Source organism: Hibiscus syriacus, unplaced genomic scaffold (genome assembly GCF_006381635.1).
Source record: "Hibiscus syriacus cultivar Baekdansim isolate YM2019G1 unplaced genomic scaffold, ASM638163v2 tig00112495_pilon, whole genome shotgun sequence".
Classification (NCBI taxonomy): domain Eukaryota; kingdom Viridiplantae; phylum Streptophyta; class Magnoliopsida; order Malvales; family Malvaceae; genus Hibiscus; species Hibiscus syriacus.
The window spans coordinates 176660-200040 of NW_024063345.1; the positions used below are offsets into that span (position 1 = coordinate 176660).

General features: G+C 31.6%; 2 protein-coding genes across 2 annotated transcripts; both read left to right on the plus strand.

Moving 5' to 3' along the window:
* The first annotated feature begins 14020 nt into the window (after positions 1–14020).
* Positions 14021–15629, plus strand: LOC120180379 (protein NODULATION SIGNALING PATHWAY 2-like). The gene has a single exon (XM_039185712.1). It carries the CDS (start codon positions 14115–14117, stop codon positions 15588–15590), a length of 1476 nt encoding a protein of 491 aa, XP_039041643.1. The 5' UTR covers positions 14021–14114; the 3' UTR covers positions 15591–15629.
* Positions 15630–20898: 5269 nt separating this feature from the next.
* Positions 20899–23101, plus strand: LOC120180378 (MORN repeat-containing protein 1-like). Its single transcript, XM_039185711.1, has 3 exons — positions 20899–21809; positions 22422–22650; positions 22744–23101. The coding sequence occupies exons 1-3, from the start codon at positions 20899–20901 to the stop codon at positions 22906–22908; spliced, it is 1305 nt and encodes a 434-aa protein (XP_039041642.1). The 3' UTR covers positions 22909–23101.
* The last annotated feature ends 280 nt before the right edge of the window (positions 23102–23381 follow it).

The window sequence follows — 23381 nt, forward strand, 5'->3', positions numbered from 1 at the left end:
CTTGGTTTAAAGATGTGCTTAATCGTATTATAAAAATAAAATTAAGATTAAAAAACTAAAGAGGCAATTGTCGTAACCGGTTTTCGTCCGGGCACGAATTTTACTTGGCGAGAAAAATAATGTAGATAAAAAAAAATTTTGATTTAAAAATAATTTGAGAGTCGCCATCGGCCTTTTGGGTCAGGTAGGTCGAATACCTAAAAATCATCCTTTAAAAGAGTTTTTAAGAAAACATCGATTAAAAGATAAACTGATCTGCGTTTTAACCAAAAATTCGTTCTTTTTAATAATAAAAAGGGATTCGTGGTCGGTTACGTTTAGGGAAGGATTAGCACCCCTACAACGCCCAAAATTGGTACTTTTTAATTATAAATTGTCTCTATTATTAGAAATTTAAAAATTCAAAATATATTTAATTTATAATCCTATTATTTCAAAATTATAATTATGAAAAAAATATATATTAATTTATATATATTTATAAATAAAATATTTATTTATTTAGAAATATCAGAAAAGGACTTCTAGGTGCCTTAAGACAGCTCTTTTCCTCGATATTAAAAAATAAATAAATAATTAAAACAATTAATATATAATTTATAAAATAGGATATTTATTTATTTAAAAATATCAGAAAATAGACATCCAGTTGTTTTAAGATTGCCCTTTCTTAATATTGAAAAATAAATAAATATTAAAACATGATTAAAATAAGTTAAAAGTAATTAAATAAGATTTTAATAAATAAAATAAATATTATAAAATATATATATTTATGGCTAAATAATAATAATAGTAATAATAATTAAAAGTAAACATATAAAATTAACATATAATGAACAAAATTAAAACTATATATTTAAAATAAATAAAACTTGTAAAAAATAAATAAAAATTGAAATTAGTGACTAAATTATAACCTAATAGAATTAAATACATAAATCATAATTATTTAAAATTTCAGTGACTAAATATGTTATTCTACCTTTTATTAATTTAGTGACTAGATTAAAATTATATCAAATTCGTATATCAAATTAAAAGAAATTAAAACATGTTATTCAGGGTTTAAAATATTAATTAATAAAGTTACGAGGACTAAATCGGTTATTTTAATTAAAATATATATATTAATGTTAATGACTAATTTATAAATTAAATAAAATTAAGAGATCAAATTAAAAAGTTCATAATTTGATTTCAGTGACTATAATGGGAAATTACAAAACAACTGGGCTACGGACAAGGTTTGTCCTTTTATTAATTACACACAGACCCCTCCCCAAAACGGCATCGTTCGGGGAGGGGTTTTTAACCCTGAACCGAATGGCCTTAAGGCCATTTTCTTTTCTTTCCTTCTTCCTCTTTTTCTCTCTAAACTGAGAGAGTTTTAAACTCTCTCGCCTCTCTCTTCAAACCTCCAAACGGAGGTTGGCCAGCCACCGGCTGATAGCCATACTCCGGCACCGACACCACCGCCGGCCACCACCCACGGTGGCCGGAATATGCAAAAACACCCTAATCTTAAAGATCTACTTGCCACGAACCCGAATCTAGCCTCCTTTTTTTCCTAAAAACCCTTAGATTTTCTTAAATCTAAGAAAATACCTTCGGTATTTTCGGTTCTTCGACAAGATGTGAAGGCTCCGATGATCGCGTGTCTCTATTGGTAAGCTTCTCTCCTTTTTCTTTCCTTATGTTTTATGGATTTTGGTGGTTGTTGTGTTATTTTTCTCTGGCTTCTTCCTCTTTTTTTTTTCTTTGCAGGTTCGGTTGATGGCTTTATAGCCATCACGGTGCTTGTCTCGGACCGGGTAAAAGGGTTGTAGTTTGGTGAGTCACCAAACTATAGTGGTGACTCACCGTAGCCCTCAACGTGGACGGTTCTCTTCAATTCTTCTGGAGGCTTCGTGGCAGCGGCTGAGCGGCGTTGAACGTGGCAGTGGAGACAACAAAAGCGGCGGCTTGGACATGGCCCTAGGGTATCATACCCTAGGGTTTGCATCTGGAGGTCCTTGGACCGTTGGATCAAGGTCTGATCCAACGACTGAGAGAAGAGCGGCGGCTGAAGCTGAGATCAAACTCTAAATGGGTTTTAAGGTTTCTGTTAGGTTTGGGCCAGTTTGTTGGGTCTACAATGTTATTTGTAATTATTTAATAATAATATATAATAATAAATAAAATTATAATAATATATTAATAATAATACTAAAAACAAATGGGTAAAAAAAATTAGTATCTTCAGCAATATTAGCTTGAAATTATGGCTCCACGTGGAAGACAAAGAAACGGTCTGCTGGTTGGTCTACATGAAAAACAAGCGTTAGTTTAATTAGCTAAATGATTAAGTTAATTAGAGATTTCGCAATCAACTTCGTTGCAATTTGCATTTATTTGGGTTTTGTTTTACGAAAGCTTGATTTGCTAATGAACATTAACAATCTTACAAAAATTTAAGCCCCACAAATCCACTTGCTGCTTATCGGAAAATGTCTGGGAATTCCACACCAGAATTAAGGCATCGCTTCAAGAAAGTCGAGCAAAGTTTTGTTATTATCACGTCGAACAAATAAAGTTATGTTTATGTTCGTTTTATTTTTTAAGGCATTTGTATTTGATTTGTTTAACTTTTACAAATATGTTCATATAACGATCGTAAACATGTCCATTTAGTAGTCGCTAATATATTCTTTCAATGTTCACTAACATGTTCATCAAAATGGTAAAATTGCATCACTAGTCTTTAAGATCCTTAAGCCTCACAGTTTGAACTCCAGAGTTTACCCTAGGTTTAATTTAGTCTCTATCAGTAGAACGGGGTAAACTAGATTTTCTAATGACGAGTGATCAAAATGAAACCAAAACATAATGTTAGATATGATTTTGAGAAAAAAATATTAGTTTGATGACCAAAATAGAACTGCATAAAGAGTTAAATGATTAAATACCTAGTTTACCCTATCAGTAGATATTTCAAACTTAAAAAATTATTTACAAAGACCTGAGAAGTATATTAAACAAATTAAGGGAATCTGGTGGTCTTTACAACGGACAAAGGAATCTCATATCTCATTGGGCTAATTATGGATTTAATATTAAACCAATTTTTCTAACGACTTAAGTTGACAACTTTGGAATTTAATTAGTATGAGATTAGAAAAATTATATTTGTGAATATTTATATTGGGCAGTGTTTTAATTTGATTTATGAATTTTTAATATTTGGAATTTCATTCGGTGTCGGACGCAAAGTTTTATGTTAAGAGTGATGAACTTATAAAATTTTAAGGAGAAATAAACTTATAAAAATTTAATACATAAAAACATATTAAAGGAAAAATAAAAAAAATCTAAAATATGTAAAAAATTAAAATTTTAAGAGAGGCGACCTCCACCTGTCCTCGCCTAAGTCTTTCCCTGAATTCATTATAAACTCTTTTGTACCCCTCCATGGTTGATATGGGAAATTGGTATATTTTAATTATAATTTAATTATTATTATTTTAGGATTATTATTTCATAAGATTTTAAAAAAATTGATACAATTTCATTTAAATTTGGCTAATTATAAAAAAAAATTCTCTAATATTTTTATTTTAGTTGTATTAACATTTAAAAGAATTGAAAAAAATATTTGAGTGAATTATTTTCTCCCATTATTTTTTGTTTTTATTTACTTTTTAAAATTAATTTCTAATAAATTAAAAAGTGAAAAATTTGATCAATCAACTTATGTTTTTTTGTTATTTTCTTTTTAAATTTTATTTTGGAAGTCTCTTAGACAAATATAAAGTGACTTATCTATTAAAAAAAACTTACACATGTGCGAAAGATAAAATTATTTTTAATTATTATAAAATTTTCAATTAAATTGATATTATGAATTAATCAAATATCAATTCAGTTGAAAAATAGCTCGAATATCACTTTTAAAAATGATATTCAAATATAATTATAGAAGTATTTTATATGCATAAATCATTTACTTCTTCCATTATAATTATTTGTTAAATTAATTTTTATAGTACATTTTTTATATCAAATATTTCCATCCATCCTCATCATAGATATGACAACAATTAATTTATATTTATAATCATTTATTCTATATGTAATTAAGACAAAAACACCTTTATGCACATAATTTGGTGATATGTATCGATCAAGGGTTCTACTAAAGGTACCAGTCAAACCACTTTCTTTTAACAGTAAAAACATCCTACTCACGCACAACATCCAACGAGATGCCCATACCTTCCAACCCATTCCACTCACTTAGAAAAAACTAATATACTATTATTGATCAACTAGTGGGAATCAAAAACTCATTATAAATAAAGTCATTCGAACTATTTGAAGGGAGGAAGCAAGCAGAAAACACGAAAAAAAAGGGTTATTCATCTGGTATGTTAAGAAGCAATATATGTTAAGATGTTCCATTTGCATTTCAACTGGAAATTTCATTTCTATATATGTTGTTGAATAAATAAATAAAAATTTGAAGCTTAGAATAGATATAGGATTAATTTACCCTCTGTTTGAAGTTTTCTTTAGCACTGTTGATTTCGTCGAGAGTGAAAATCAAAGAATGAAGGGAGTCGTTGAGTCCTTGGTCGCCTTGCATGAGATGTGGGAAGTCCGGTGAGTTGTCGGCGGCGTTGAGTGTGAGAGGTGGCCGTGAATGAAGAAGAAGAAAGGTTGAGAAATGGGGAAGGCGACAATGTTAGTTTGGGAAAGGTTTAGATTTAGTATAGACGATGTTTTGTTTTTAGGTTAAATGGTAATTTAAGGTTTTAGTTCATTTGGATAAAACAACGTCGTTTAATTGGGGTCCAGGGTAATTTATTTTCGGACACATGGGTTTATTCTGAAGGAGTCACACTTGTTTTCAATTTAATGCATCATAGTCCCCAATTTGCACGTTTCTAGAACCTTTTAATTTTATCCTCATATTATTCTGATTTGATTTGACACATAAAAATATCATTTTTTAAACAACTCAAATTGTGTTGGATTTTCTACATCGACGTCGCCTTTTTTTCTCTAATCAAGTAAAACAATCACATATTATAATTTTTTATTTTATTTACTACTATATATATTTTACAAGATGTAATAGGTGACAGAAATTGCAGATTTTGATCAGTCGTTGTCGCTCTTGGTCTATCTGAGGATCAATGGCCTCGAATTCGGTCAGACTTGGTGCGGGAGTTAGATGTTAACCATCAAAAGTATAAGTATATATTTGGAACGGAATGTTATAAAAAAATCTATAAAACCAAACAATTAGCCGGAAAATGGATGGAAATGCCAAACACGGGATTGATTATTGCTTCTGCATACAATAAAGTTGTTATAAGTCTAGCTAATAGAGGAAACGTCGAAGGTTGTACTACGATTTTACCGCTTTGGTCCAGTCCACCACAATCAGAGCCACATGGGACAATCGTCATTGTACATGTGAATGATAACCATTACATTAAAGCGGATTTACGCGAAGGTTGTCCTTTGCCGATGACTAATCCACTTCGGATCACATATAAAAGTGACATTTCATCTGCATGGGAAGACCCATATGCTAGTCGTCAGGAAGAGTTTCGTAAATATTTTTTTCGTATTCCTGAAACTTTTGACTTATCGAAGTAATTATGTAACGTTCAATTTATTGTAATTCTAGTTTATTTATCAATGAATATTTAAATATTTGCTTTTTTATACATGTATATATAATTAAATAAGTAAAAAAGATAACAAAAATTTTAAAAATAAATAATTATTATCATGTTGAAGAAATAAATAAAAAATACTTTAATAAAATAATAATAATGAAAAAGACATCATTATTACATAATGATTAAAAATTTTAATAAAAAACAATAAAAATCATAATCATTACATTAATCTTTTGGTGTTTTAATAAAAAATTGGTAGGTTTAATAATATTTTAGTGTTTTAATAAAAAAATTGGTAGGTTTAAAAAAATAATTGGTATATTTAGACTAACCTGTGAGCACCATTTTCTTATTTTAATTAAAATCGATGCCCCCACGTGAATAACACCATTCCACTCACCCACTTACAAAAAAACCCCACTCAAACTTTACCTAAATCATCACCAAAGTCAGCAAATCTAACAAATCTCACATAACCCATCAACATCTTACCAAAACATTAGAAAAAAAAAATAAAGGGACAAGGGGATTCGGTGAGGATGGAACCATAAAGAAGGAGGAGGCATTCACGAACAGGAGGGGAGAACATAAAAAATAAAAAAATAAACACTCATCAAGGAAAAAAAACAAAAACATGAAGCAAGGGGAGACGACTTACAGTGGAGGTTCAAAGACATCAGGAAGCTATAAAGTCGGCCGTGGAAGCTCGAAAGTTGTCGTGTTCTTCATTTCTTTTGAAGGTAATCTCTAGATCTACTTTCCTATGGTTGATTTTAGGTGAAACTAAGTAGATATTCGGGTTGTGGGGAAGAAATAGAATGATTTGAGGTCAATTTTATTTTTCTGGCAACCGTGCTCCGTCGTTGACTCCGCCGTTGGAGCCTCCGGCCACCGTGGGAACCTTTCTGTGCTTGAGAGAATTGAGAGAATTCTCTCAAACTCTCTCTCTTTTATTTGTGTGAGATGAGAAAATGAGGGGAAAATGAGAATAATAGCCCGTTTTGGGTTTTAAATATACTGTACAAAATGACGTAGTTTTAACGAAGGGACAATCTGTAATTTCGCATGGGATATGCGCCAATAAGATCATTCTTAGTTTGTAATTTTCTATTATGGTCATTAGTATAACTTTTAACTTGAGCTACTATTTTAATTTATTTTACATTTTAATCCTATTTTTATATGTTACGTATTATTGTAAATATTTGACATTGGTCACTATATGTTTAATTATTATATTATAGTCACTGATCGTATATTATATTATTTTATATTTAAATTTGATCTTAAAATTTATTATTCTTTTGTTTTTAGTCACCTAATTATTTAATTTGTTAGTCTTTATTATTTCATGTTGTAAATTAGCATTTAAGTCATGTTAATATTTATATTAATTTGAATATATATATATCATTAATTTAAACTTGTTTGATTTCGTTCTAAACCTATAAAGTAGTTTCAATTATATTTACTTAGTAAATTTATTTGTCATAAAAGCTTTAATGTTATTTAATTTATTATGTAAATCAATTTCTTTGTTATTTATTATATTTTCAAAATCTTGTGTATTCATAATATATATTTTATTAACTTTTAGCAAACACCGTTTTAATTGGTTTTGACATCTTTGTTAACATTAAATATTAAATATATAATGGAATACAATAATGAAATTCAAAATGACGTGAGATTTCATTGTCCTTATTTTCAAAAGATTTTGCAAGTGGAGCTCCAATTATCATATAAAATTCATCTTTAAACAATTTAATTTTATGGGTCAAGGTGATGGAAAATTACTTTACGGTAGGTGTGTGTTTTATAAAATATATATTGTATTATTTTATTAATTGTGTTGTTCTCACATTATATAGTGTTTAAAATTATGTTCTTATTTTCAAAAACTTTTGATTATCATGTGATTGAAAATGTCGTGAGATTCTTATCCTATAAAATTATGTTGTTCTCACATTACAAATTATATTATTATTTTCAAATATTATTTTTTTCTTACTTATTATTTTATTTCATCTTTAAAGATTAAATTATTATTATTATAAATATTTTATTATATTTTCTTAAAAATTTTATTATATTATTTCATGCAAAAATTGATATTTAAATTATATTCGATTCGAATTTAAAAAAAATCAAGGAGAATGAAATTTTCGAATTTGAATAAGAAATAGATGAAATAGCTTTCTCGACGGAGGATTGTTAATGTCGAGATTTCATTTCAAAATTAAATATTTTTTTTTCTAATTAATTAATTTTATTGAAGCAAATTAATCAATATTATATAAAAGGATCATATTTTAATTTTATATTCGATTCAGGGTTTTCACCATTACAACAATGTGTAAGCTAAACAATATCAATTTTGGGCATTGTGGGGGTGCTAATCCTTCTCTACGCGTAACCGACTTCCGAACCCGTTTTAATTGAATTTTTGGTAAACGCAGACCAATTTTTGTCTTAAAAAACAATTTTTTTAAAAATTGTTTTGAAAGGACGTTTTTAGATATTCGACCTACCTAACCTAAATTTCGATGGCGACTCTTTCCAATTTAATCCAAATTAATTCAAAAGTAAAGTCGTAACTATTTTTTTAAACAATCAAACGATTGTTCCGCCGAAAAACGGTTATGACATAACCCATCTATCAAACTATGATATATCCATTATAGTGGCATTCCTATACATTATATTATACATATGATTAAATATTGTGATTTCCTTAAAATATTAAGAATCTAAACTTGACTTTGGAAAGGTTTGAATATTGTATATAAACACCCACAATATAAAATATTTAATATGTTTGAATTATATTTATATTCTTTTGTGTATAAAAGAGTAAGATATAAAAGAGTAATTCAGAGTGGAGGTGCCTCGCTTTCCCGGACATGTCTCTTTCTTTCATTACATATGCAACTGCCAGCCCGACCGTTCTCTAGCTGCCTTTCTCCCATCCTGATTTGCTGCCACGTCCTTAGCCACAATTTATCTATGTGGGTCGACGTATGCATTGAGAACTCAATTGATTCAACTTCCAAAAAAATAAATAAATTATAAAGTCAAAAATAAATGTAAGAATACGTAGCTGTTTGCTCAGCAAGAAATGTACTATATATTCAAGCTTAAATATTTCAATGAAAAAAATATGGAAAATGGTAAGTTTGGAAATATCATCATGGTAATTCAAGCATTATGATATTAACATTGCTAAGATAATTTGATTTACTTTGTTTTATACGATTGATGATTTTTTAACTTTGTTAATGGATTACCCAATCATTGAGTTTTTTACATAAGCGACAGCAACTTTCCATTGCCGACTTGATGGACGACCAGGTTCGAATTTATTTTGAGTTAATAAAAATGACCGGTAATTCTTGAGAGAGGGTCAAGGTGATCGAGCTGTTAAAAATAATCATTTTAAAGTATCCAAGCATGAAATCTTCGTTTCTAAATTCTTTGCCTTCCCATTTGTTGGGTACGTGAGCAGTAAACGTCTTTAATGGTAGAAATTAGCATTACCATTTTTTTAAATAGTCGTTAACATAATTTATGTTTATAATTTTTCCTTTAGAGATAGTAACATCTATTTTACTACCGAAACCAAACCACTCATTAAGTTCAACATTAGCAATTGAATATCTTAGGCAAAATATTTTTTGACAACCGAAATCGTTTCGTTGGTGCACTTATTTGTTATACTTGAATGTACAGTATGACTATACATTAGAAGAAAAAGAGGTTTATTTTAACTATCATATTTTGCAATCACATCTGATGTGAATGTGAAATATTATAATTACATCTTACCTAAAATTGGAATATTTGCAACAACTTTTAGATGCTGCTAAATTTAACTTTCATGATATTAATCATAATAATAAAATTTTATTGTAAACTATAAATTATATATATATATATATATATATGTTATTCCTCGTCATTAACAGTTAAATTTCTATTAAGTTTTTAACTAAGAAAATGATGTGATATATTATAATACTCAATACTTTTAATCTTAAAAATTCACACATTCTATCAATTTAGTTCTAACTCAAAATAATACAATTCATCCTTAATATTTAAAAAGTTTATCATTTTCGTCCTCATTTTAGTTCGTAGTATTTTAAAAATTTGAAAATTTAATCATCGAATAAGATGATGACATGTGTCATCATCTTATTGGATGGAGATTAAAGAAAACATTAAATGCACTATAAAGGGATTGAACCTGGGATATTAAAAAAAGACAAACACTAAGACAAGCATAGCTATTATCATGAACGAACATAAAATTTTATGTTAGTGGTAAACTTATAAAATTTTGAGAGGACGAAAGCATATTTTCAATGGAAAATACAAAAAAATTATCTACACTATAAAAAAAATTGAAATTTTTAGGAGTCAACTACCCCACTCGTCCTGTCCTTGGTCTATCCCTTATTCTTGGTATATTGTTCACAAATATATTATTTATATCATGATCTTATTAGACAAAAATTAAAATAAAACAAAAAATTGAGATTAAAAGGGATTGAAATTAGGATATTGGAAATAAAGAGCGTGTAAACACTTAATCAAGCTTGATTTTTATTCAGTATATGTCAAAGACTTTTAATCTTTTGACAATAAACGCTCACATTCTGACATGTTTCATGTTTAAACTTAAAATCCCAAGAAATAACAATATATTTTTTTAATCACTAATGTCGTTTGGTTCATATAAATATGGATGGTTTTGTATGAAGTGGATGATAATTTAATTTATTTGTTGGCCAAAATTCATTTATCGTCGCAGCTGCAAATAACCAACAAATTTAACCAGCCTTCCGCACTACATCATATCATTTTGATTTGCAATTACTTGACATTTATCAAGTCCAATTATGCTGCCACCCTGTGCTGTTTGAATGTGACTCAATCAACCAATATTCCCATCCATAAAAATTCAGACATTTTATTTAAAAATTATACACATTCAAACATTTTTTAATAGATAATTTGTTATATCCAATCAAATTATCAAAACCAAATAACTATCGATTATCATTTAATAGACTTTAAAATTCTAAGGGGGAGATTGGATCATGGAATTCAAGATTCCTGGTGGGAATTTTTCTTTTCAGATTCAAATTCCCACGTTTGGATGAGAAATATTCCTAATAGGGAGTAATAAAATATTCCTAACAGTAAATTTTTTTCTCTTTTTACCGGGAATGTTAATCCCATGCTTTTCTTAAGTATTTTTTGTTTCCCTTCAACTTGGACTAAAATGCCCTTAAAACAAAATATTTATTTCAAAATTATCCTTACTTTTATTTCAAAAGCTATAATATTTTGTTTTCACAAATTTATTTCAAAAATTTATTTCCACAAATTAGCATAACTTTTTAAATATTAATTAAGTTTAAAAGAATATATGGTATATTTACTCTTTTAATATGCCCATTTATCTTTTAAATATTGCAAAAAAATTATATAGATTTTATGAATTTAAATTTAATAAAAAATATATAAATTGAAAATAATACAATAATATATTTTCTATGAATTTTTATATAAATATTTTCATTTAAATATTTGGAATTCAACTTGTTAAAAGAATATCATAAGAACACTTTAGTAAAATATGCATTTCAGTAATCTTTTATTCCTTTAACCAAACACTGTAATCATACATTCCTGTCAAACAAACCAAACACAATAATATAACATTCCCGGTAATGTGTAAGGTAATGTAATATTCCGGTAATCTTATTCCCGAAGGTAATGTTACATTCCGTGAACCAAACGCACCTTAAGAGAAAAAAAAAAGTAAACTACATTCTTAGTCATTAAATTCTAGTGTTTGTTTCATTTTTCTCATTTAATTATAAATGATTAAAATTTTGTTATTAAACTTTTCAAATTATTATTATTGGATCATTAAATTATCAACAACTGAATAATATAATATTTTGGTATTGACGTGGAAGTTAAAATTTTCAACTCATCATTTTCTTCATCAAAATTAGGGGATTCATTAATTTTTAATCATAGCAAAAAATTATCATTTTTGATATCTTTTTGTGCCCACCCTATACATCAAAGAAGTCTCATCATCCTCTACTCCATATTGATTTAGATTTTTTCAGTATCTCTTTAAAACTCAAGAAATTAGACATAAATAAAATCTATCATTTTTGGAGTTTGGATGTTTTCTCGAATTTGAGGGGTTTATGGTGTTATTAAAGATCATAATAGTGGGTAGATTCCTTTTGAGAAAATGAATAATATACTTCGAAACTAGCCTTATCATTTGATCGTCGAAAGAGATCGAAACATTAGAATGCCGAACATTTAGATGATTTTTTTGTAATTTTGAATGAGTTCAATAGAAAATCAATCCAAAAAGAAGAACTATAAGTAAAATATGAATATTTTATTATTGATCTTATTATGAATGACGATTGACTGGAAGTGTCGGTAAGAAGAATTGACTACTTTTTATTAAAAAAACAAAAACATAACGACCATTTCATCACGTTATTAATGATTTAACATTCCAATAAAAAAATAATTCAAAGGTTTAGCGGCAACATTTAAATAATTCATATTTCGATAACTAATATTTATTGACTAACTATATAGCTTATGAGTGAAAAAGAATTATAGCTTATAAATTTTAACAATTAACTAATCAACCGAGACTAATTAAATTTGTATCAATAATTTCAATTAAAAGCAAGTAATGAACATCCATTGGATCCTACGGTATCTCAGCATGAATAGTTAAAAAAAAAGACAATTCTGAGAAAGCCATGCAAGCTATATGGTGGGGACGTAGGGTAAAGCTGGGAATGTGACTGGGAGTGCAGCCGGCCAAGAAATTATTAGCATTTAGGAAATTAATTAGACTGGTCAAATGATAATGTAGTCTTCTTTTTCCTGAAAACCTTTATGGGCAAGCTTATTCGTAAATGCCACAAATATTTGTGTTATGACGATAACAATGTAAGGTAAATACCTTGTCCAAACCCCCCTTTTCTAACATTATGTTTTCATGCAACTGAGCTTTCACTTTTGATGATTGCTACGCAAAATTCATTGGTCACATCCCTGTCTTTGTTTCAAGATTTTGCAGTCATGCGCCTCTATTCTTACGTTTCTCTATATTCTCCCCTTGCTTTTATCTACATATTCCACCATTCCATTTCTAGTTTCTACTTGCATAATTTACTCATATCATATGTGGATCTCACTTACAAATTTCACAAGTAAACAAACAATATAATAAATTAAGTACTATATATATACACAATTTTTCATTAGTATAACTGATGAATATTTCTTATTTTTGCTTAATTATAGGTCCAAAAAGTTGACTTTTTATATAGGTGCTGCAAATGAGGGGGCAGGATCAACAAAACCAAGCAGGGCAGGGTGTGATCTGGTGGCTTTAATAAACAAATCAACTTTAAATCATCACCTGCTCCAGGATGACATTGCTTACCAACCTCCATTAGTGGAACTTATTTACCAACTATATATATATATATATATTATACGGGCTAAATCACTACTAATAAAATTTTTCGAACGATTACATTATCAAATGGAATTTCTGAAAATTATTCCGAGAGAAATCATCTTCTGCCGGATTATCATCCAAAACTCATAATTTTTTACCTTAATGTGACTTTTGACAACTAAATTAAATGGCTGATAACTATATCTTCATAGCTTGTCAGCCTATTAACATATTACAGACATGTTAACCCTAGGTTTGGCATCAACCACCTTATAGTAGGCACCAAGAGAGATTGAAAGAGGATTTCTTCTCCCCTTCCAGCTCCCATTTAAACGAATCACCTTCCTCTCTCATAGAAATATACCGACCAATGAATGTCTTTTCCCTGACATCGACTCTCCACCTAAATCAGAATGGATAAAGAATCAACAATTAACGAAATAAACTTATTCTCATCAACAATATCTTTGTTTGTCAACTATTTGTAAGACAAGTTGCTTTTCTAGCTTATCTATAGTATCTACATTAAAAGAAAATAGACAAACAATGGCCCCTATATCTTTGATGTTTACAATCTACCTTCAGATTCTAGGTATTCATGATGTAAGCATAAAGTAGGTGGTTATTGTATTAAGTGAGAGTGGAAGATATGGAAAAAGACATACTGATATTTGTAGGGGAGATGGTTTGATAATATTCATAAATTGGAGGGCTTCCACCTCAAAAAAATACAAGTTCAGTGAAGTATTTGATAGAGACCATGGTGTTGGGTGTATATAAAACCAAACCAACCTTGGGATCAATCGAACAGCTTAGTCGGTAATCCCTAAATTATTATAACTTTTTATACTGTATTTGATTCCTACCTTAGTCTCTTGATACACCCAAATCCCTTAAACTAGTAGGCAGCCACGGCCATGGCCATAGATAACGCCTTCGAGGTCGACTTCTCTACTTACAGTACCAGCACAACCACCACCACCACTACGTATGATGACCCTGCATGTACCTGGAATGACTGGGGTTCCCTGGTTGTTGATTGGGACTTGTTATCGAGTGACCGTGACGAGTTTCAAGATCTCATTGAGTCCAAGATGGATGATGGAACAGAGTTCGCGTTGGCTCGAGTCGAAAACGAGTCAAGTGACTCTGTTTCTGTTTCCATCTCAACCGATACGATGGTTGTAGATGATGAAACGAAAGGTGGAGATTTGAAGGGGTTGAGGTTGGTTCACTTACTGATGGCTGCTGCCGAGGCGCTCATGGGGGCTACCAAGAGCCGTGAACTAGCTCGGGTGATATTGGTTCGGCTCAAGGAGTTGGTATCCCCGATTAATGGAACCAACATGGAAAGGTTGGCGGCTTATTTCATCGATGCCTTACAGGGTCTACTCGAAGGCTCCAGAGGTGGACATTCCAAGCATTTGATAACCAATGGAACTCATCATCACCGTGACAAACACCATCAATCGGACATGCTTGCCGCGTTTCAGCTGTTGCAGGACATGTCACCTTATGTTAAATTCGGTCACTTCACCGCCAATCAAGCAATCCTGGAAGCAGTGAGTCATGAGAGGAGGATCCACATAGTGGACTACGACATCATGGAAGGGATCCAATGGGCGTCTTTGATGCAATCTTTGGTGTCTAGGAAAGACGGACCACCAACCCCACATCTTAGAATCACGGCTTTATCAAGAGGCAACAACGGCTGTCGATCAATTGGGACCATTCAAGAGACCGGTCGACGGTTAGCCGCTTTTGCAGCCTCTATTGGGCAGCCTTTTTCTTTCCATCAATATAAGCTAGACTCCGATGAAACATTTAGACCGTTGGCTTTGAAGTTAGTACAAGGTGAGGCCTTGATGATCAATTGTATGTTGCACTCACCCCACTTTAGTCACCGAGCACCCGGTTCGGTCGCTTCATTTTTATCCGGCGCCAAGACTCTGAACCCAAGATTGGTGACCCTGGTGGAAGAAGAAGTAGGACCCATTGGAGATGCCGAGTTCATGGGACGGTTCATGGACTCATTGCACCATTACTCAGCCATATTCGACTCATTAGAAGCCGGGTTCCCTATGCAGTGCAGGGCTCGAACCTTGGTCGAAAGACTAATTCTGGGGCCTCGAATAGGCGGTTCCTTGAACCAGATTTACCGAACCCGAAACGAAGACAAGAGTGGTCCCTGGTCGGAATGGTTAAATTCAGTAGGATACAAGGCAGTTAACATCAGCTTTGGTAATCATTGTCAAGCAAAGCTTCTGGTGGGATTATTCAATGATGGATATAGAGTGGAGGAACTGGGCAATAATAGGCTCGCTTTAGGCTGGAAATCCAGGCGTTTGCTCTCAGCTTCGATATGGACTTCTCCTCCATACTCTTATTTGTAAAAAAAGAAATCAAACAAATATGCTGTCGTTTCTTTTGTGTTTCAATTTTTCATATCCCTTAGCATTTTCCAGACATGTAAATACTTAGACCAGATTGTTGGAATTAAGATGTAATAATCCTTAGTTGAGGCAAATCACAAAGAACTTGATTAGGTTGTGAGCTAATGCTGCTGTTTGTAAGAAGAACATGAGCTTGTTTCGTATGAGGTTTTCCAATTTCATTTTCTGTATATTTTTATTTGGCTGTAGCTTTCGCTTCCATTTTGCTCCACAGCGACATCCAACCCATATTTAAATCTGCTTTGTTTAAAAAAAATCCAATGATTTTGGATCAAACAAAGGTCAAAATCCCGTTTTACAAATGAAGATAAAATCAATTTTACGGCTCACTGGGCTCAGTAGTCACTACTCTTGTTCTTAGCTACAACTTTCATCTAAAGCAATACTTAGAATAATATTAATTATCCTTTAAATAAAATATATTTTCACACTGAATTGACGTTTAAAATAATCTTGTAATCTCTTTTAAATAACATATATTTTTGTGTTTTTCCAACTGAATTGACGCCTGCATAAGTTACTTTTCACAAACAATAAAAATAGTGGAGGGATTAGCTGGACAAAAGAAAATTAAGTATACACGTGGAAAACTAATAGGGGTAGTTAAATTCGGAGATTAATTTTAAATAAAAAATAAATTCATGACTGGTGTAAAAAAAATCAAGGATTAATGTAGTAAAATAAATAAATTTAAGGATTAGATAGATATTTATCCTAAACTAAAGCTAACTAAAAACGCAAGCATGACATATATACATATTATATAAATAACCTACTTTTTTTTAAGTATAAGTTGTATTCTATTAATTAATTTAAATTAAATATCATAAATATTTAATATTTATTATGATAACAAATTCTCAATTTATCATAATAATATTATTTAAAAAATATAAAATTTTTTCTATTAGACCAATCAGTAATGGGAAATAGGATAAAACTTAATGTTTGCACCATGCACTCTGGGCTCACATCAGCATCTTTCTCAAAATTAATGCATTAACACATTGGTGTGGGGTTATTTATATTATTTTATATGCATAGAAACTTATAACTATTAAAGTTAAAAGCTTGACATTGATGTGCAGTTGTAATTAATGAAAGTTATTTTTATAAATATGTAAGCAATAACGACAAGTTGAAGCTTCTTAAAACGTCGAGATAGTCAAGACCTTCGGCGCAAAACATATGTAATTGAAGGCAACAGTTTTCCCCCACCATTAATTTTCTTTAAAAGAAAATCGCGTCATAATTAGAAGATTAAATAATAATGAAAAAATCTTATGCGCCGATAAGGAGAAATGGCCCTAAATTTCGTGCCAGTATTAATAAATTATTTCAAAAAAGTTGTTTTAAGAATTGATGGTGAAATTTTCAGTAAATATTAAGTACTGTTGGTGTTAATTAAACTATGATTTCATTCATCATATGGCTATAGCATTTCATATTGGTGTAACAATATAGCATTATTTTTTAAGCGTTGACTTGGTTATTAATTAAAATGAATTAAGATAAGAAGAATGAAAGATCCCATTTTCATGTGGATGGGGAAAAGTTGCAAGGAAACACAGAGATTAATTCTGTTTTCATGGAAATATTTAGGACAAATAGTTGATGAGAAAAAAATGAATAAAAAACATCATCTGAATTTGAAGAATTTCAAGTTTTTGTGGTCCAATAATGAACAAATATAGTAGTTAATTCATATCTTTTATATTTTAAAAAAGCAATTTAAAGAGAGTTTGAATTATTAAAAAATAATTATTGAAATAATTTTGAGAAATTCAAAATTTTAAAAAGTTAATTTTTTTTATCAAATTAAATTATTTTATAGTTTTATAATGTTTAAAATTATTATATATATATATATATTGAATTTTTAAGGCTTATTTTTCTTATTCTAATTAGAATAATTTTGGAAGTAAAAGTAGTTAAAGGCCCATAGCTTTTGTGGAAACCAAGGCCTAATATTTGTTTTCAAGTCGATGTATGTATCCGCTGCTTTAATTATAAAATAAAGGGTAAACTACACAAATGGTCACTAATGTTTGAGTAAATTTTATTTATTTCCATTAAAGTTTTAAAAGTAATAAATTAGTCCTAAACTAATTTAGGACGTTAAACTAATTTCGTTTTCCCCACGTTTGTATCCCGTTAAATTGATGACGTCGTGACGTTAAAAAAGGTTAATATTTAGTTTTATTCCTAAACTATTGCTAAAACTTCAAATAGGTCGTTAAACAATGCTTTTATATCTAATCTACTCCAAAAAAACTTTATAATTTCCATTTTTTTCAAACACCCGACCACTGGGGATTCTTGAATTTTGAAAGAATTCTTGCATTAGCTTTGGGTTTCCTTAAAATTCAAATCTTGGTTGTTGTATGTTTACATGATTTTATGGGTTTTTGTCTTCTGGTGTGAATACTTTATGATGCCCTGTATGGTTTGGATTCAGGCCCCGTCTGTCTGTGAAGAGATGATTTTGTCTGGTTGCACTCTTGATAGGAAAACTAGGGCAATGTTGCGGTCTGCTCTGAGATACATGAAGCAAACGGTAAAGTTGTAGTTGACAATCCATAGTCCTTATGGCTAAAGCAATTTATGACAGAACAAATTGTTGTTTGATTTATCAGTTTGAGGTTAGTAGTCATGATCTTTTGATGCACGGACGTCTTGTATAATGCCATCAAAAGCGAGGAAGCAAATTTTGGCTCACAAATTCCTCAATAGAAAGAAAATATAAAGATTTTGATTTTTTTGTATTGGAGAATGGACACTTTTAATCCATATGGTAGTAATCTTCTGCTACATCCAATGAACCCTTTCTTCCTTCATAAACTGTTTTGCAGGAACAATCTCCATGCAGGGTCATCCTTGTGTGACTCGTCGGAGTGATTGAACTCTACGAGCCGTGTTCCAAAGATTGGAATGAGGAACATTCGCCATATGCTAGGGCTATTATATATATAACATGAAGAAGTCAGCCCTTCTCATCTTTGCATTCGGGTCAGACACCATTTTGAAATAGAAACCTTATATCTTGTGTATCATACGTTATAACAAGAAACATTCAATAAAAAATAACATTCAAAATGTACTTTAACCTATGTTCTCCAAATTTCGTTTTATAGATGAAATAATATTTGTTGCCATGCCTGCAAACGCTGTAAAGATTTTCATTAGATAAATCCTCGAACATTGAAAATATCAGAATAAAAATAAAGAGTAATGTAGTCAATAGCTTCAGCTTGTGACTTAATTTGCTAACAAGAATTAGCTTTGATACACTAGAGATGATAACAATAATACCTACAGTATCTAAGAAGAATATAATCTACATACAGAAAAGGATGCATCTAATAAACGTGTACAAAAATCACAACATACTCGTGCTATTGTCCTGAGTTCGTATCCAAAGTAAACATTCAAATAGGAATGGCCTAAACAATCTGTCTGACGACTTTTGAAATTCGAGAACAGAACATGAACAATAACAGTACCGATGACAACAAGAAAAATCTCAAATACGTTTCTATTTCCTGCATTCCGACCTAGAGAACCTCCGTCTTCTTCTCTATCTGTTTCTTCTTCAGCATCATAAGGTGTTTACACCAGAAGAAGGCAACACAAATCCATAAAGCCCCGTAAACATACAACGGACAAGATTTGAATTCGAAGGAAACCTAAAGCTACTGCAAGAATTCATTCAAAATTCAAGAATCCCTGGTGGTGGTGGGGTGTTTGGAAAAAATAAAAATTTTAAAGCTTGTTGAAGTAATTTATATATAAAATCATTGTTCAATGACATGTTTGATGTTTTAATACTAGTTTAGGGGTGAAACTAAATATTAACCTTTTTATCTTGATCTCACTATGTCATCAATTTAAAGGGATAACAGTAGAGTGATCATTTTATTACAAATCGATAACGTTAATAATTAATTTGTTATTTTTAAAACTTTAGTGAAAAAAAACAAAAACTTACTCGGATTTCTAGCGAAAAGGAAAGGAAAGCATTGGTTTATGTCTAGGAAAAGAGTAACTATTTGTGTCGTTTATCCTAAAAGAAACGGATCGGTCGAATTATGTGAATTTTATCTTACTTCCCCAAAATTAAGAGGTTGGTCCCTCTATTAGGTTGTTTGAGCAAAGCGAAACTAATTCGGGTCATTTTCAAAACAAATATCTTGGTTTACATGGATTCTGTTACTTCCAATGCGCTTGTCTGAGCTCACAAATTGATTCTATTGGCAGTCTCACATTTCAATTCATTGGATTTTGCTGAGACAAAACATTGCTCCGGAATTGATACATACAAAGCATTTATTGAGTTTCTTTGGCGGAATTGATCACTTAAAAGATTAAGAAAGTTCATTTACTAACTACACTCGAAGCTGAATATTACAGAGTTAAGTGATCATCATTACCTAGTTTAAACTTCATACATTTCTCTATAATAAACCTCCTTTTTGTACCTGATGCATTTAACCTTTTTCTTTAATCAATTTCATTTTAAATTAACCATCTCAAGTCATCTTTTATTTTCTGCCCATTGCCCCCAAGAAAGCAAAATCCTCCAAATCTCAACCGTCCAAAACGGTCAACGGTGATGGGAGTATCGAGTCATTTAATATACTGGGACGTGATACAGGGGAAGCATACCCCAAATTCTAAACGTATAAAACTGTGAAAGAAAACAGGGGATTAACTAACTAATCCATTTCAATCCAACGGCTATTAACTAACTAATCATATCAGCCATATCTTACCGTCAAGACCGAATCTAGATCCAAGGACCATTTCTTACCGTCAAGACCGGGACTCCTCCATTTCAATCCAACGGCTATTAACTGACTAATCATGCCAGCCAACGGGTACGCATCCAACGGCCGAAATTGAAATCAACCCTTTCCCCTATTACAACCATAAGTATTTATCGAAATGCCCGGTCCAGTTCTCCACGTTCACTCTCTTTTCCTTCTTCCAATCGAAAACAGAAACAAAAAGAGAGAAAAAAAACAGATTTTTTTTTTGAAAAAGGAAACCTCTTTTATAGTTTTGTTTTGCTTGTGCTGTGCGCGGTTTTAACAAAGGGTGCTGTTTTAACGTGCGCCGCCTGAGATGTCGCCGGCGGCTTCCAGGACAGCGGTTTTGATAAGAATATCACCGTATAGGAAAGATCAGTGATAGTGAAAGTTAGTTAGAACAGACGGTCGCCGTTAATTTTATTTTTGAAGGGAAAGTAATGGAGGGCCAAAAGAGCCAGGCTAAGTTAACACGAACCCCGTCGTCTTTGCTCCGTTCATCGCCGACCATCCGGTCGTCCATCCACAGTATGTCATCCATCATCGAGGGCGACTTTATTAATGACCGAGAAGACAGAGACGACTACCAACATCGAGAGTCGTTACTGAACGACGAGAAAAGAAAGAAACCGCCACCAAAGAAGTCGTGCTCGATGACACCTAGGATTTTACCGGTCCGATTCAATCCAGTTTTTGCCTTGGCCTCGATCTCCTTTTTCTCCTTCATCTTTTTCTTTTGCTTTTATCTCAAAAGAGAGGAGATTCCCACATCGGAAGGCCTCCTGTTAGCTTTGATCTTCGTGGCTATTACCCTCTTCTTCGCTTCAAAGAACAAAGGTTTAATCAACCAAGGCATTGTTTGTTTCAAAGAAAGGTTCCAGTCTTCGAAACCCAATTCGAGGCCCGTCCAGTGGTTCATTGGGGAAACCCATTGTAACAAAACCAACAACAACAACAATGAAGAAAGACTTGAGCTGGTTGTAAGAGAAGGGGTGGAGTTCTACAGCAATGGAGACTTCTACGAAGGTGAATTTCACAAGGGAAAATGTAATGGGAGTGGGGTTTACAATTACTTCGTGAACGGGAGGTACGAAGGGGATTGGGTGGACGGGAGATACGATGGGTATGGAGTGGAGAGCTGGAGCAGAGGAAGTAAATACAGAGGGCAATATAGACAAGGGTTGAGGCATGGATTTGGGATTTATAGGTTTTATACAGGGGATTCTTATTCTGGTGAATGGTGTAATGGGCAGAGTCATGGCGGTGGTGTTCAAATTTGTGCTGATAGGAGTTGTTATGTTGGGGAATTCAAGTCCGGGGTTAAACATGGACTTGGATACTATCATTTCAGGTATGAAATTAAACTTGAATTTATAATACTATATTGCCATGTAAATATTTCTGATTGATTTTCAATGTAGATGTGTTGAATGTTTGCTGAGATTATGGAGTTCTTGTGTTAATTTCTCTGTTGCTTGGAATTATCGATGTCAGTATGACCCTGATAATACTAATCATAAAAAAGGTAAAACTTGCCATTAACTTCAATACCTTTTAAGTTTTGGATGAAGGGTGATGATTCTTATACTTTTAATATTTTGCAGCTATTTTTTTTCATTTAATAAATTAGTTCGTTTTTTCATTTTACTTTCCAAAATGCAATTGTATTTTTATTAATCAAGAAAGAACAAATGGCATTCATTGAAGTCTTCACCCAGAAATCTGGTTGATGCTATTGTTGACCTAATGATCAGTTGTGGATCTTACCTGTCTTTTGATTTAATGAATGAAAGACGAGAGTGAATTAATTTACTATTATGAATGCTTCAATTTCTCCTTAGGTTTTATATTTATTTATTTATTTTCGGATAGATCGTTTTTTGTTTGGTTTTTCTGGTTTGTAAACCACGTCTATTCTATGAAGGAAACCATGATCTTCATAAATGTGATGTTGGTGTTGCAGGAATGGAGATAAATATTGTGGAGAATATTTTGGAGACAAAATGCATGGGTTCGGTGTTTATCACTTTGGTAATGGACACTGTTACGAGGGATCGTGGCACGAAGGTCGAAAGCAAGGGTATGGCATGTATACTTTTCGAAGTGGTGATATGAAGTGTGGTGAATGGGATTCCGGCACCCTGAAAACCCCTTTACCCCCAATTACTGATGCAATCCTTCGAGCTGTTCAGGTATTTTTACCTTATTTTGTTGATTGGCCATGAAAAGCGGTTGTTGATTGTTCGTTAAATTTTAACCTTACTGTATTTTCTGGGTTTCTGCAGGCTGCTAGGAAAACAGCAGCAAACGCTATTAAGCTTCGCAGGGTGGATGAACAAGTGAACAAGGCGGTTCAGGCTGCTAATAGGGCGGCAACTGCTGCTAGGGTAGCTGCAGTCCGAGCTGTTCAGAGCCGGATGGATGGGAAATTTTGTGAGACAGATGTCTAAGAGGTTAGGTTTTCTTGGAAAATGTAAATTTTCGTTTTCTTGTTAACTGATTTTATGTAGTTGAAGAGGTGATGTCCCAACTTGATGAGCAAAAGCTCATTGGAGGTTGAGAGATTATGTTTGAAGTTTCATTGATCACAAATGTAACAATGTACATAACTCGTGTATATCAATGGAAGATCGTTTTCAAACATGTTTGTATTACACATGATTTTACGTCAGTGGTTTGATCCATCTGCGTATTATTATCTTTTTCCTCGGCATACATGTCTATCCTTTGGTGGGGGCTGATTTCATTATTCTGGTTTCCCCCCCTGCAATAATGAGCATTGGTCTAATCACAGCCTCTCTCTCCTATTATTGTTATGATCCATAACATCAAGCCATCGACAAATTGAATGTCTTTATGTGCAAGTTTTTAACATCACCATCAACTTGACGATGCCTACGTTGTCGGAAATCGGAAATTTTTT